Source organism: Typopeltis vanoorti, chromosome 17, assembly GCF_054136105.1.
Source record: "Typopeltis vanoorti isolate ZY-2024b chromosome 17, IOZ_Tvanoo_1.0, whole genome shotgun sequence".
Taxonomy (NCBI): Eukaryota; Metazoa; Arthropoda; class Arachnida; order Uropygi; family Thelyphonidae; genus Typopeltis; species Typopeltis vanoorti.
In genome coordinates this window covers 14,291,356-14,306,363 of record NC_143565.1, presented here as the reverse complement: position 1 = coordinate 14,306,363, position 15,008 = coordinate 14,291,356, and the positions used below count along the sequence as shown (strand labels likewise).

Sequence of the window (15,008 nt, the reverse complement as noted above, 5' to 3'; positions counted from 1 at the left end):
CTTTTGATAGGATACCACATAGAACCCTAATCAGTAAACTGGAGCAGATGGGGATAGATATAGGGTTGGTGAGATGGATAGGAGGGTGGTTGAAGGAGAGATACCAGAGAGTGGTTTATGCAGGAGTGGAGTCTAAAAAACGGCTTGTGACTAGTGGTGTGCTGCAGGGCTCTGTTCTTGGACCACTGCTTTTCAATTTGTTCATCAATGATATAGGAAAGGATTTGAGAGGAAGTGTTCACTTGTTTGCTGATGATGCAAAGTTGGGTAGAGCAGTTGCGAGTGCACAGGATGTCAAAATGTTACAGGATGATTTGGATAGTTTGGAGGACTGGGCTAAGGAGAATGGATGTCAATTTAATGTGGCAAAATGTAAGGTTATGCACTTTGGGATGAAAAGAATAGCAGCAGTATATCACATTGGTGGAACCATACTCCAGGAGATTGATGAGGCCAGAGATTTGGGAGTGTTGGTGGATAGGTAATTGAAGTTTAGGGGCACATTGCAAAAGTGACTAAATCAGCTCATCAAATCACTTGCCTTCTGAAAAATACCTTAACATGCAGAGACAAACAAGTTGTTCTTCTGTATTGAGCCTTGATAAGACCCCATCTGGACTACTGTGCCCACTTATGGGCACCAGGGTTTCTTCTTGATAGGGAGGAAGTGGAGAGGATCCAGAGACGAGTGACCAAGATGATAGAAGGTCTGTGGAATGAACCTTATGAGAATAGGTTGAAGATTTGTGGGTTGCAGAGATTGGACGATAGGCGAAGGAGGGGTGATATGATTGAGACTTTCAAATAATTGAAGGGTTTCTACAAGATTGATCCTGAAGATATTTTTGAAAATATGACTCGTGGTGGGAGGACTAGGGGCCATGCATGGAAGCTGGGAAAGAGCGTGGTTGACATGGGTGTTAGAGGTAGGTTTTTTACTTGGAGAGTGGTGAATGAGTGGAATAAGCTTCCAGAGTCTGTTGTGGGTGCTATGACAGTGAATGAGTTCAAGGCAAGGTATGATAAATACTGTGTCAATGTCGAATAGTTGTTCTTGACCTGATGTTAGGGCCTCCCTCGATGATTCTGTCGACTCATTGGAGTTGCCCGGAACAATAATAACAAAAATATTTTATGGTTCCCTGGCCTCCATGTTTCCAGAGATCAGTGAGAATTTGGTCGATTCCAGGAGTTTTGGATGTTTTCATTTGGTTTTTTGCTTTAAGTAACTCATCTTTTAGGATAGCAGGTGCGCTTTCTTTTTCTTGGCTGTTTGGTGAATCCTAAGCTTGGTTTCTTTGGAATAGTGTTTGGTAGTATTCTTTCCATATATTTGTATATCTTGAATTGTGTCGTTTCTATATTATTAGAATCTTTGATTTTTAAAGTGATGTTATTATATTATTTGGTTAGATCTTTTATTCTTTTGTAAACAGTTTTAGTATCATGCTGTTTATTTGCTGCGTCACGTTTTACTTTTCTTCTAACAATGATTCCTTTGTCCCTTTGCACATTCTATCAATTTTATTTCTTAGCTATTTATTGGTTGTAGTTTGTTATGCCTATACACAAATGCTAGGGTAATCAGAAAGAAAGGGGTTGAGTTCGTTCTTTATTGAATACCATGTGGCCTAAGATTGTTAGCATTAATGCAACTTGGCTATCAGAATCAGATATGTTATCTGGGATTGAGTGTAATGAATATACTATTTTCAAGAATAACCGAAGAGGTAGAGAAGATGGAGAGTACTATTAATGATGTCTAACGACTTGAGTCCAGTTACTTACAAACGCAAGAAAACAATGATAGTAACATTTATCATGTAACAGTGAGTTTGAGGCTATCTGGTGTGAAGTGGAGGCTAACAAAATGAAATATATGGTATGATGTTGCTAAAGACCTGTAGCAACTCATTTGCAGGGGATGAAGAAATGCATCGCCAATTGAGCCTTCTTGTACTAAACGAGTGATCATTATGAGTGACTTTAATTATCCAAACACTGATTGGATAAAAGAGAAATCTCATAAGAACGAAGAAAAATTTCTTGAATTATTGCAAGACTACATTCTCAAGACGGATGTGAAAGAAGGAACTCGACATCAAAGAGTGATGGATTTGCCGATAGCTTCAGAAGGGGTCTCTGCCAAGAATAAGGCAATTTTACCACCAACTAGTGACAGTGATCATGCTGTACTTTCTTGGGAAGTATCTAATTGTATTGATGCTCCGATTAAAACAGGTTACATGGTGAAGTATAAAGCTGGAAATTATGATCAACTTGAGGGAATGCTATCGTTGGTCACATGGTATCAGTTGCTGAATGGGAAAAATGTAAGTAATATATGGGAATCTTGGAAAAAGTGCTTAAATGAGGTGGTATCTGAGTGTATCCTTAGTGTTCGAAGGATAAATAGGTCGGGAGTGAAATGGATGTCCAACATTATTAAGCAAGAAATCCACAAGAAGATCATGTGGAAAATATATCGTGAGAATAAGAGTGAGAGGAGTTATGAAATATATAAAGCTCAGGACAGAAAAATAACCAGCATTATGCGGAAAGCTAAACAAGCCGCCATAACGCAATTGGAAGAACAATGGAACATTGCGCCCTTCGATTCGAAAAGACCTGAATTCGATTCTCGTGGTGACAAGGGGTATGTTTATATGGGCTTTTTCAGTTGAAGGTGAGCGCCGATCTCATACGGTGATAGCAGGGTTTTCCCTCACGGAAACTCGGGGTTTTTCATCCCGCATATAGACAAATCGGCCCTCAGAACAGACGCAATTTACAGACAAAAAATGCTATTGTTGGTAGTGATAACGGGCAATAGATGGCGTTGATAGTAGTAGTGTCGTAGTTGGAGAATTAAGTAGTAGTGGAGAGGATGAGATGTATTTAGCGAAGTAGAGTATTCCAAGAGAAGTCCAAGGACTCATCATGGGAGGTGTCACATAGTAATAATAATAATAATAAATCGGGGTATGAAAAGAAATTGGTCATGCAAGCTAAAGGCAGTCCAAAAGAATTTTATCGTTTTGCCGAAAGTAAAAGAAAGAACGAATGTGGAAGAATAACGTTATTGAATGCAAATGGTACTCGAGTATCCGAAGCTAATGAGATTGTTCTGTTAATGTTAATGAGTGCTCGCTTTGCTAACACATATCAACCAGATGTATGTATGATGGTGCAAAGTGTCACTACTACATCGGATGCAGTGTTAAAAGTGCTTGAAAATGAGGTTGAAGAGCTGTTGGTGAGAATTGGGCAATAGGGACTGGTAAGCACGTTTATTAAAGGAATGTTCAGCTGAACTGGCTAGGCATTTCACATGTTTGTACTGTATAACTCCAGTCATCTCAGGAATGGTACCCACAGTCATGGAAGGAATATATGATAGTCCCATTGCACAAGGGTGGTTTCAAAAACGGATTTGTTAAACTAACGACGTACCATTATCTCTGGTGTGGCAGTGAAGATTTTAGAGAAGTTTGTATGAACCCGCATACAGAAATGGGTAGACCAGTGGCGGCCCGTACATAAGCACTGAGACACTGCAGCAGCTCCAAGGGGAAAAAAATGAAAATTTTTTTATTTTGTTTGTGTTTATATATAATAACAATGCTTACAACTTTACATAAATGCAATACAACATGTTAAAGGTTACAGCTTATGTTTGGAATTGTTCGATTAACGCTTTAGATTACGAAACAAATACACTGCGATCTAACGCAGCGTCGATATTATCACGTTCGACCAATTGAAGCCAGTCTCGCCGATATTCGTTTGCGCTTGTGATTGCACGTTACAAGTCATTCCGGCACTGCTCAAATGAGCAGTTTGAACGCGTTATTTCTGTGAGATATGAAACTTTTATTATTGGTGTTTGTTCCTGGTAGGGTGAAATATTTTTAATAAAGCGATTTTTTAATATGTAAATTATTTATTAATAAATTGGTTACTAATTAGGAAAAAATAATATTTTTATTTTTATTATTTTTATTTTGTATATGCAGCACCCCACTTAAAATTTTCACCGTCTGCCACTGGGGTAGACAAAAAGAAAACGGTCTACTCTGCAACAACTAATACGGATTTACTAAAGATAGTATTGTTTTAGGAATTTACTCATAATTTTAGAACAATATTATGGCCAGGATAGCACTTATGCACAGGCTCACGTGAAATTTAGCTGGGTGACCCGAAAAATTAGGGCTTATTTATGGGCCCCAAACAATGAGAGCATGGCCCCTGAACACTCTGGCCTTGGTTAAAGTGTAAGTACTGACCTAGTTACGGCCGAGTTGGATAGAGGGAAAGGATACACCATAATAATGTTGGATTTTTCTAAGGCATTTGTAGAATACCACAAGAAAGGCATAAACTGGAAAATACGGGATTGTAATATAAACTCTAGACTTAGATCATTGCATCCACGTGACACGCAGATATCAAAAAGTGTTATACGATGGGTGTGAATCTTCAGATTTAACGTGGCTAGTGTACCTCAGTGTTAAGTCTTTCCTTGGGCCATTGTTGTTCAATCTATTTATTAATGACATTAAGAAAGGTCTAGCAGGAGTTGTGCAATTGTTCGCCGATGACGAATATAGGCAGGGCACTCAGGGATGCTAATAATATCCTGCACTTACCAAATGATTTAAATAGGCTGGAAATGTGGGTAACCGAAAATGGCTTTTCGTTTAACTTTAGTAAGTGCAAAGTTATGCACTTTGGCATGAAGGGATTTCCAGCGGCATATTATGTTAGCAGGGTTATGCCTCAGAACCTGATGAGGCTAGGCTTGTAGTAATTGTGTATAGAAATTTGAAGTTTAAAGGTTAAATACCAAACGTTTAAAATATAGCTCAGAGGGTATTTGCGATGATGAAGCGCACCTTGACATATAAGGATATATAAGTCATTTCCCCTTTTTATAAGTCCTTGATAAGACCACACTGATTTGGTCTCTCGAGTTACAACAGCATAAAGGAGCTGCGGAAATGGTGAAAAGATATTACGAAGATTATATCTGCATTATGGAATTTGAGTTATGAAGACCGATTGCAATTATTGAATTGCAGACTGTGGTTAATAGAAGAAAGATGGGTGATATGATCGATGTCTATAAATATTTGAATGGGTGTTATAGGATATCGTATGATGAAATATTTCGTTATATGGAAGTTAGGGAGAGAACATACTCCAGTGTTCTCTCCCCACCTTGGAAGTTAAGTTTGTTTGCAGCAGTGGCGGCCGGTGAATTTTTAAATAGGGATGCTGCCTATACAAAATAAATAAAAAAAATTCTTTTTTTCCTAATCAGTAACCAGTTTATTAATAAATAAATCTACAGATTTATTTATTAATAAATTGGTTACTGATTAGGAAAAAGAGATTTTTTTTTTATTTTGTATAGGCAACACCCCCACTTAAAATTTCACCAGCCGCCACTGGTTTGCAGTCAAAAAAAAAGGTGATGAACTAGGTTTTTCTCTAGCAGCGCTGTGAATGTGTGGAATAGTTGCTTTTAGGAGTAACGAGTTCATCTAGTGTGAATCAATTTAAGAGAAGTTATGACATCTGGTTTTGGTGATTTATACCCTCCCTCGATGAGTCCTTCACTCTCTGGAGGTCTTATATAATAATAAAAATAATATTAGTAATATCTACAATACTGATGGTAATGGATATCGCAGGACATTGATGATGCTAGGAATTTTGAAGTGAATATGAATAGAGAGCAAAAAGGAACTAGAGGAAGAAAAAGAATATATTGGTTTGACAACATCAAGATGTGAACAGGAAAGAGCAGCGTACAACTGCTCAGATCAACGTAAGAACTTAGTTTGTCACCAAGATGGTCGCTGACCTTCGATAGAAGATGGCACCATAAGAAGTGGATAGAGATTTCAAATTCAGAGGAAATATTGCAAAAGTTAGCAAAATAGTTAGGGATTACTCGGATATTAAAGAACATTTTAACGAGCAAAATTAAGGAGATGATTATCAGTCTTTATATAAGTCTAGAGTCAGTCACTTCTTGATCATTGTACACAGATTTGGTTACCTTGGTTTCTTGGACATCAAGAGGTAGTGGAGAGGTTTGAAAGACGAGGAACCAAAGTGGCAAAAGTCTGTGGAATGTTCCCTATTAGGACAGATTGAAAATGTGTTAGTTGCAGATTTTAGTTAATAGTGGGACGAGATGGAACATGATAGAAACTTATAAGTTATTAAAGTGTGATGAGATCGAATAGAGAAATTTTTCAATATACAAATAATGGTGATGTAGAAGAGAACAAGGGTAACTGTTTCTGCAAGAAGTGCTGTTAGTAAGGGTGGGTGTGTACTTACTGGGTTCTCTGTTTGGAGAGTGTTGAATGAGTAGAATGGATTGCCAGAGTTGATTGTGATGCCCTAATGAAGAATATGTTTAATGAAAGGATATATAATAGTTATTGTGTGAATAATGGTCAGTGTGGATCTCCGCGATGAGTTATTTGAATCCATGGCGATGCCCGTATAATAATAATAATAATAATAATAATAATAATAATAATAATAATGTTTAAGGCGGCATTTGCTAGCCGCCTTCTTCACTGAGTACCGATTAATTAGTGATAGCCTTGGGCCAGCTATCTCTGATTGGCTACCAGTAGAGATTGAACTGCCTACTCAGTCTCCAAAAGTTAGACAGGGCTAAATGGCATAGCCTACTCCTTATATACGGGAACCAAAAGGCGTTAGCTGATTTTTTTTTTTTTTTTTTATAATATAGGCAATACAGTACATGCCTTGCATAATGTCCTGTGGGGAGTGATTTTTAAAAGAAAAAAAGCGCATAAGAAACTTAAAATGCTAATACTCAAAATAGTTTTTTGTATATAGTGAGATTTTATTTATATATTATTATGGAATATTAAGTCATAAGGTCATTTATTATTGATGGAGGAGTTGGCTACATGGTTTACGGATTGTGCATGTAAACAAACATGGTGGGAAGTGGTTTGTGAGTGTGTTCATTTTAAAGAGGAAAATGACAAATTGTGGGGTGATAGTTAACTGGATGTGTTTTGTATAATGGTTATAGTGACAGACGTAAGCCAACGTACATTGCTTATATATAAATGGTATATAGATTAAGTTATACAAATGAATAAATGGTGTATATTTAATATAATATATCAGTCGAACCGCAAGATCTGGAATACATCTATTTTAAAATTCTCAACTGCTGATTGTCCACTGAAAGGACAAGAATATGTTGCGAATGCTCTTCAGTTCCAAGAGATATGTAATGGCGATGGTGATAAAGAAACCAAAGTAAAACTTATTTTTATGGAGTATGAATTCGGAAAACTATCTGGCGATATAGTACCTTCGCAGTTAAAAGTAAATGATATGATGGAATTGTTAGCTTTGAATACAGCAAAGGAAAGAAAAAAGTATTTTAATTTTCTTCGAAAGAAAGAATGTTTTCGCTTATCAGCGAATAATAAAAAAACACTTCGTCAGAATGAGAGGTCGAACATTAAAGACAAAGTGTCATTGGTATATGGAGATTTTAGCGTTTATGGATTACGAAACAATAGTATGTTCTTGAGAATAAGGAGACCATCTTGTGCTAACTTCTACAAGGGCAGGCTAGCAAATGCAGCAATTTTTGGACAGAAGATTATACTGGATTTAGATTATGATCAATATATGTCTCGGAAGGATTGTCAGTATTGTGCTTCACAAGTTCATAAAGCCTATGCCATTAACAGGGTGAATCTTAATCCTTTTGATATTCATATATGTAATGTAAAATCAGACAGCCTAACTTTGCAGTATACGAAAAAACTTATGGGAAATCTTGAAGCCTGTTTTTTTACGTTACATGAAAACAACTACTTAGACTTATTTCCTAAAAGCGAAATTGTGTATCTCTCACCTCATTCGAGTGATGTGTTAGAAAAATATGATAGTAATGCAGTGTATGTTATAGGTAAGGAGCTTCAATTTGCATAAGTTTACCTCATTTCACATTAGAAGAAATAGCTGCTGTTAAATATTCCTTTTCCAGTTCTTTCACTGGTAGAACCTCACAGAACTTAGCAGGCACAGTCCAAAGCACTCAGTTGGATCCTATGACTGCTTGTCCCAGGATGTGTGAGGAGAGGGGAGAGAGGAACATCACATTCTTCAATTAACTTTAGTTTCATGTGTTTTACTTGATCAGTTGAGTCTTATGTACTATAGTTTCTCAAAATTGTGGGTAGAGTTTTTTTTTAATAAAAAAAAAAGTTACACTGATAATATTTAATAAGAATATTAGACATCCATCATCATTTTATTACCAAATGAATGAAATGAAAGTTTCAAAATTTACCAGAGAGTTTATGAGAATAAATCTTCAGAGTAAGAATCGCCTTGGTTGCACTACTTCAAGACATGGTCTCTGGAATCCATATAGTCTCCTTTTATTAGTGCATTGATTATGTTTCATTGGCCTGACAGCTGTTTCAAAATGTTGGTTTTTGTATAGCTAAATGAAAGAAACAAAGAAATTTCAAATTTTACCAGAGAGTTTATAAGAATAAACCTTGGGCACAGGAGATGCCTTGACTTGTACTACCAAAGGACATGAATTACCTTCAGTATTTGATATGATTTTTTTTCTGCCTGGTCTTTGGAGTCCATATAGTCTCTTTTTATTAGTGCATTGATTAAGTTTCATTGGCCTGACAGCTGTTTCAAAGTGTTGGTTTTCATCAGAGACCAAGCAGAAACCTGAAAGGAAAAAAAAAAATCATATCAAATACTTGTCCTTTAGTAGTGCAAGGCAAGGCATCTCCTGTGCCAAAGGTTTATTCTTATAAACTCTGGTAAAATTTGAAACTACTTTGTTTCTTTCATTTGGCTATACAAATGACTGATATCTAATATCTCTCATTAAATATTATCAATCTTATCAAATTGAAGCCTTTTAGGTTCTATATTTAAGTATTTAAATGTTATTTTCAAATTATGTGAAAGAGGTAGTCATGATATTCCATTATTTTGCATAATGAAAATTTTTATTGGGTAAATTTTATTTTATTATTTTATTAAGTAAAATTATTTTCATCTTCTTTGTCATTACCATTATCCCACATCACCTGGGATTGGCTCTCCTAGTCTGTAATCACCAGGATATTCTGTTGTGGATTGTTGACTGGGCAATTTGGAGGCTTTTTTTTTTTTTTTTATTTAAAGGGACATCCATATTACTGCATCCTCTCAGTTTCGTACACACTTCTGTTACCTATTGGGTAATGGAATTACCTAGTTTCATTTTCCACTTTTTTCTACTGGAATTATTACTTCCATTACCTATTAGTTAAAATTATTTTATCTAATAAAAATTTCATTTTATCAGAATGAAAGCCTTTTTTATTTGTTTGATATATTACAAATTCACTATCCAAAGATAAGACCTTTTTCATCATAGTAATGTTATTATTAACATCTGACCTCCGTGGAGTCAGAGACTTATTGTGGGAAGTACACACTATCACACAAAGCTCATTGAACCATGCCTTAAATGATTCACAACACACTCAGGCAATGCATTCCATTCACCAACCACTCTGCATGTAAGAACCTGTTTCTCAGAGTCAGAGACTTATTGTGGGAAGTACACACTATCACACAAAGCTCATTGAACCATGCCTTAAATGATTTACAACACACTCAGGCAATGCATTCCATTCACCAACCACTCTGCATGTAAGAACCTGTTTCTCACTCCTCAGCTCAAACCCTCCGTATACAGTTTCCAGGGATGACTTCTTGTCCTACCTCCCTCTCCCATTCTATGATAAATCTCTTCCATGTCAACCGGATAACAACCCCCTGACTAACTTATATTTCTCGATCATATCTTCTCTCTCTCTCCTCCTATTCACGAAGCTTTGCAATTTACATTCACTCAATTCGTCTTCATACTCCACATTTCGAAGACTACTGACCACCTTTGCGAATCTTCTCTGGACCTTTTTAACATATGCTCATCACCAAGAAAATGGTGACCAAATCTGTGCACAATAATCCATATGAGGCCTGAAAAAGGCCTTACACATTGGTGTCATAACCTCTTTATTTCTGCATGCCAGGGTCCTCCACATCATCGCCATTTTCCGATGTGACATCTTCACAACTTGTGCAATGTGATGTTGTTATTATTTTTATGATATTATTATCATGTTGTCTGGGACTTATCTGATTTTTAATTATGCTAGAATAAGTAGCAAAGAATGCATTGTTGATTTTGTTCTGCAAGTGAACAAATAGTGAAACAATTCTTCACATAATTTACTGAATATGAATATTGCTTTTGTAAGTCATGAAAAATATTCTGTTGTTTTTGCAGTACTGTTGTATGTGTTTTGACATTTCACCCTCTCCAATAGGAAGGGTGAAATGTCAAAATACATACAAAGCCCATTGTTTTGCTCTGCTGGGAGAGGGATGTCTTAGTATAGTGGTAAGGACAGTGTTGTTTTTGAGTTACCGAATTTAAGGTTCTAGTGGTGATATGGCATACTAACATGGTTGAAACTGTTGCTACATGTTGTTTATTGCAGAGACTGCAGGTTAATACAGTGTGGCAAAAAAAAATGAGGTTGAATTTACAAAGGAGTAGTAAAAAACATATATATTTATATATATATAATAGGGCATATATTCAGGGTGTGAGGTGCACACCCACGGAATAGCATTATCACTAATATTATATTTTTGCATTTATTCCTGTTAAAGACTCCCCTGGCTTTGCATGATTCCTAAAATTAAATACAACATACTAATGATTAATGAAAGAATATGATTGTGGGCATGTTAACATTGCATCACATTTGTGTTAATAGCCCAGGTGTGTGGTCACAAATACAGACAGCTTTAGGCCCTTTGAACAAGCGTATAGACCGGGGTCGCCAAAGTTATTTGCCTGTCGACCCCTTCAAGAGTTTCTTGACTTTTTATCGACCCCCTATATTTTACTCTTACGTAATTATAATAGGACAAGCAAAAAAAGACGCTTATGTGAGTTTTTAGATTGTTTATTTTATAGTCACAGTGTTTATTGTATGTATAATATAGTATATATTATTATATTACCATTACTACTACTATTACTATCACTAGTAATATCACTGGTATTACTAGTGATATTAATAAACTACTGGTATTAATATCACTGGTATTACTACCAGTGCTGCTCAACTCTTCAACATAGAGAAGTTTAGTTCGTGAATGAATAACGATTGAATTATGATATGTATGTTGGTGAATTTTAGAACATTAACGCTCACTTGTATGTCAATGCACAAAAATGAGACTGGGATCGAATACTTGTAAGTATCAGTAAATAAGAACCACGCACGTGTTGCAATCTCGCTCCCACTGCACCGGCCGGCAGGAACCACCAGCATCCGTTTATTGGTAAATACGTCATTTTGGCCTACTTGATTGGCCTCAGTAACTATTTTCATGACCTTACTCCATCTTACAGGTCCATGAATAGGACCTGTAAGATGGAGGTACTGATCCCACGATTCACTCTTAATTGCGTTGTCATTACCTCCATGTCTTTTGTCATGGAGGTAATCCAAGTTAACCGAATTAAATATTACCCATACAATGATGTCTTATATTTTTCTGTCGATCCCCATTCGACTCCTAACAATGTCATAGCGACCCCTTTGGCGACCACTGGTATAGATGGTGCAAGAGGTCAAATTCTTAGTGTTCCAGTGGTATTAAAACCACCCAGAAGGAAAGTTAGGGTGTTTGCTGAGACATGGTGATTATTATGTCCTCCAATTCAATTGAATATTGTCATTTCTCATGAGTTACTGTTTTTGTTTTCCGAGTTTCATCTGTTTTGTGTGCATGAAGTGTGAACTGACGTATTTAGGACACCAATATAGACAAGTTTTTAATATATAGTTTTCTATAAATAACTTATAACTTTTTTTGCCCATATTTACAAACTGGTGTAAGACAACTTCTTCAAGTAGTATGTGATAGAAGCAACTCGAGGTCAAAGAGCGTTAGATTTGATTATGGTGTCACAGGATTAACTATTCTGCATCCAGTTGGTGACAGTGATCAGTGATCGGTACTCACTTGGGAAGTGGCTAAGTTTATGAATATTCCATTCAGAAAAGGTACATGCTGAACTACAAAGCAGGAAATTGTGACCACCTGAGGGGTATGCTGGTTTATATGCCATGGTATCAGTTAGTGTGTGGGAAAGATATCAACAATGTGTGGGATGATTTAAAAAATACTTAAATAATGCAATATCAGAATGTGTCTCTAGAGTTCGAAGAATAGATGGAATAGAAGTGAAATGGATATGTAATCTAATTAAGTAAGAAAAAGATAACATGGGAGGAATATCATGTGCATAGGGATGATGTCAGTTATGATTATTATAAGCAGCAGGCCAGAAGAGTCACAAGTGTTGTACAGAAAGCTAAGTCTGAGTATGAAAAGTAACTGGCTCTGCAAGTTAAAGACAAACTGAAAGAATAACTCTACTGAATGCAGATGGTGTGTAAGTGACAGATGCAGAAGAGATTATTCAACTAATGAGTGCTCATTTTGTTAAAAGTTATCAACCTAGTATATGCAATTGAACTCATTGCTATCTCTGTGAGGAATCTCATATAGGTGAGGAGGAAGTACTAGAGCTGTTGCACAAACTGGATAAGAATTCTGCAATAGTAACTAAGGATATCAGTATGCATGCTAAAAGTGTTCAGCTAAACTTGGCTGTTTCTTTGACCTGGTTATATAATTTGAGTCAGAACAGGGAAGATTCCACAGGAATGGAAATAATGAATGACAATCCCATTACACAAGGGTATTTCAAAGACTGGTGTATTCAACTATCAACCAATTAGTATATCAGGAGTGATGGGGAAGATTTTGGAAAAGTTGGTTAGGGCTCACATCCAGAAATGGGTTGACAGAGAATAGCTCTGTTTTCTGTCAACAAACAGCATGGGTTTACTAAAGGAAGGTAATGTTTTAGCAATTTGCTCACATTCTATAATAATGTTACCACTGAGTTAGACAGCTACGTCTAACTCAGAAGTGGAACAGATACACTGTTACTTTTGGATTTGCTAAGGCTTTTGACAGAATACAGCACAGAAGACTGTTGCATAAATTGGAGAATATTGGATTGGATTATAAACTATTGGCATGGATAAGAGGATGGCTGACTGACAGATATCAAAAAGTCATACATGAGTTGGGAGTAAATCACCAAGATTGAAGGTAACCAGCAGTGTACCACAAGAATCAGTTCTTGACATACAGCTATTTGCTGATGATACAAAGATAGGCAGGGTAATCAAGAGTGCTGCTGATATGCAGTACTTGCAGAATGATTTGAATAGGCTGAGATTGTGGGCATGTGAAAATGGCTGTCATTTCAATGTAATAAATGTAAGGTCATGCACTTTGGCATGATTAGATATCCAATGTTGTATTATATCATTATATGCTTGACGGAACTGATAGGAAGTTGAAATTCAAGGATAATATTTGCCGGCCTGGTTGACCGAGTGGTTAGTGTATCCGCTCTCCAGCCAAAAGGCTGCAGGTTCGAATCCCACCGTGGGCATGGATATTTGTGATTGTCTGTGAAAGTTGTAGTCGGCGATAGATGGCGTTGGTGTTAGATGATGAAGGTTGGTGGAGTTGTAGAGTTGATGCCCTCCCTCGATGAGTCTTTGGACTCCCTGGAGGTGTGATATAATAATAATATAGCAAAAATTGTAAATACAACTCAGAGAATAATGGCAATGCTGAAACAAATCTTGACATGTAATGATAAAGAAGCCATTTTGCCTCTTTACTACAAGGACTTGATAAGACCTCACATGGACTGTTGCATGCAGGTCTGGTTTCCATAGTGATTTTGATATATCTGAGAGAGTGCAAAGGTGAGTGTCAAAAATGATATCAGGAATGTGGAATATTGATTATGAAGACTGAGAATTTGTAGGCTGCAGACACTAGCAAACAGGATAAAGAGGGGTGATATAACTGAGACTTGCAAACTTCTGAAAGGATCATGCAGGATTTCAAGTGATGGAATTTTCATATTATGGAGGGTGGGGAGGGACAAGAGGGCATCCATGAAAGTTGAGAACGAATGCTACGAAGAAGGGGACTAGGGCTCGATTTTTCTCTCATAGAGTAGTGTGTGATCAGAATGCATTGCTGTTGGATGAAGTGTGTGGAAGTAGTGCGAATGAATTCAAGAACAGGTATGACAGCTGGTGTGAATAGTATGGCCTTCCTCTGAGTTCCTGACTCCCTGGAGGTCTCTCTTAACACTTGGGAGCTTGCATCGGTAATTTTGCAGGCGTTATGACGCAGTATATCTGAGAGATACATTCGTTACTAGTATGTGCTAAAATGCAATAAAACATAAAGAAAAAACACTGCAAATATGGTACATGATGGTACAAATTAAGTGAATATTAAATCCAGCATTATTTCACAGCTGAATATAGAAACTACAAGAGTTTCGTGTCGAATATATAGAAACTAAAAGTTTCGGCGGATGCAAGCATAAGTAGTGCCTTATGGGCAACTCATAGTAAAGGTGGAGCAAGCTCCAGACCACTTTCCTTAGTATTTTTCATAAACATAACAAACATTTCCTAGAGGACATGTATGATAAATATTGAATCCAACATTATTTCATAGCCGAATATAGAAACTACAAGAGTTTCGTGTCGAATATATAGAAACTAAAGGTTTCGGCGGATGCAAGCATTAGTACACTTATGGGCAACTCGTAGTAAAGGTGGAGTAAGCTCCAGACCACTTTCCTTAGTATTCCATAAATGTAAAGCACATCTCTTAGAGGTCATGCATGACAAAATAAGCCTTTGGCTCTCTATTTCAGTAATACATGATGGTTTATTTATTTTCAGCTACAATCTAGAAATTATTGA

At 36.6% G+C, this 15,008-nt stretch overlaps 1 protein-coding gene across 1 annotated transcript in view; it reads left to right on the top strand.

Moving 5' to 3' along the window:
• The first annotated feature begins 7,011 nt into the window (after window positions 1–7,011).
• LOC150097174 (mitochondrial ribonuclease P protein 1 homolog) overlaps window positions 7,012–15,008 on the top strand; it is a 37,796-nt gene continuing 29,799 nt past the window's right edge. Inside the window, exon 1 of the mRNA XM_090407333.1 lies at window positions 7,012–7,990. Coding sequence (XP_090263459.1) covers window positions 7,156–7,990 — 835 coding nt within the window. The 5' untranslated portion in view covers window positions 7,012–7,155. The remainder of the gene's footprint in view (window positions 7,991–15,008) is intronic.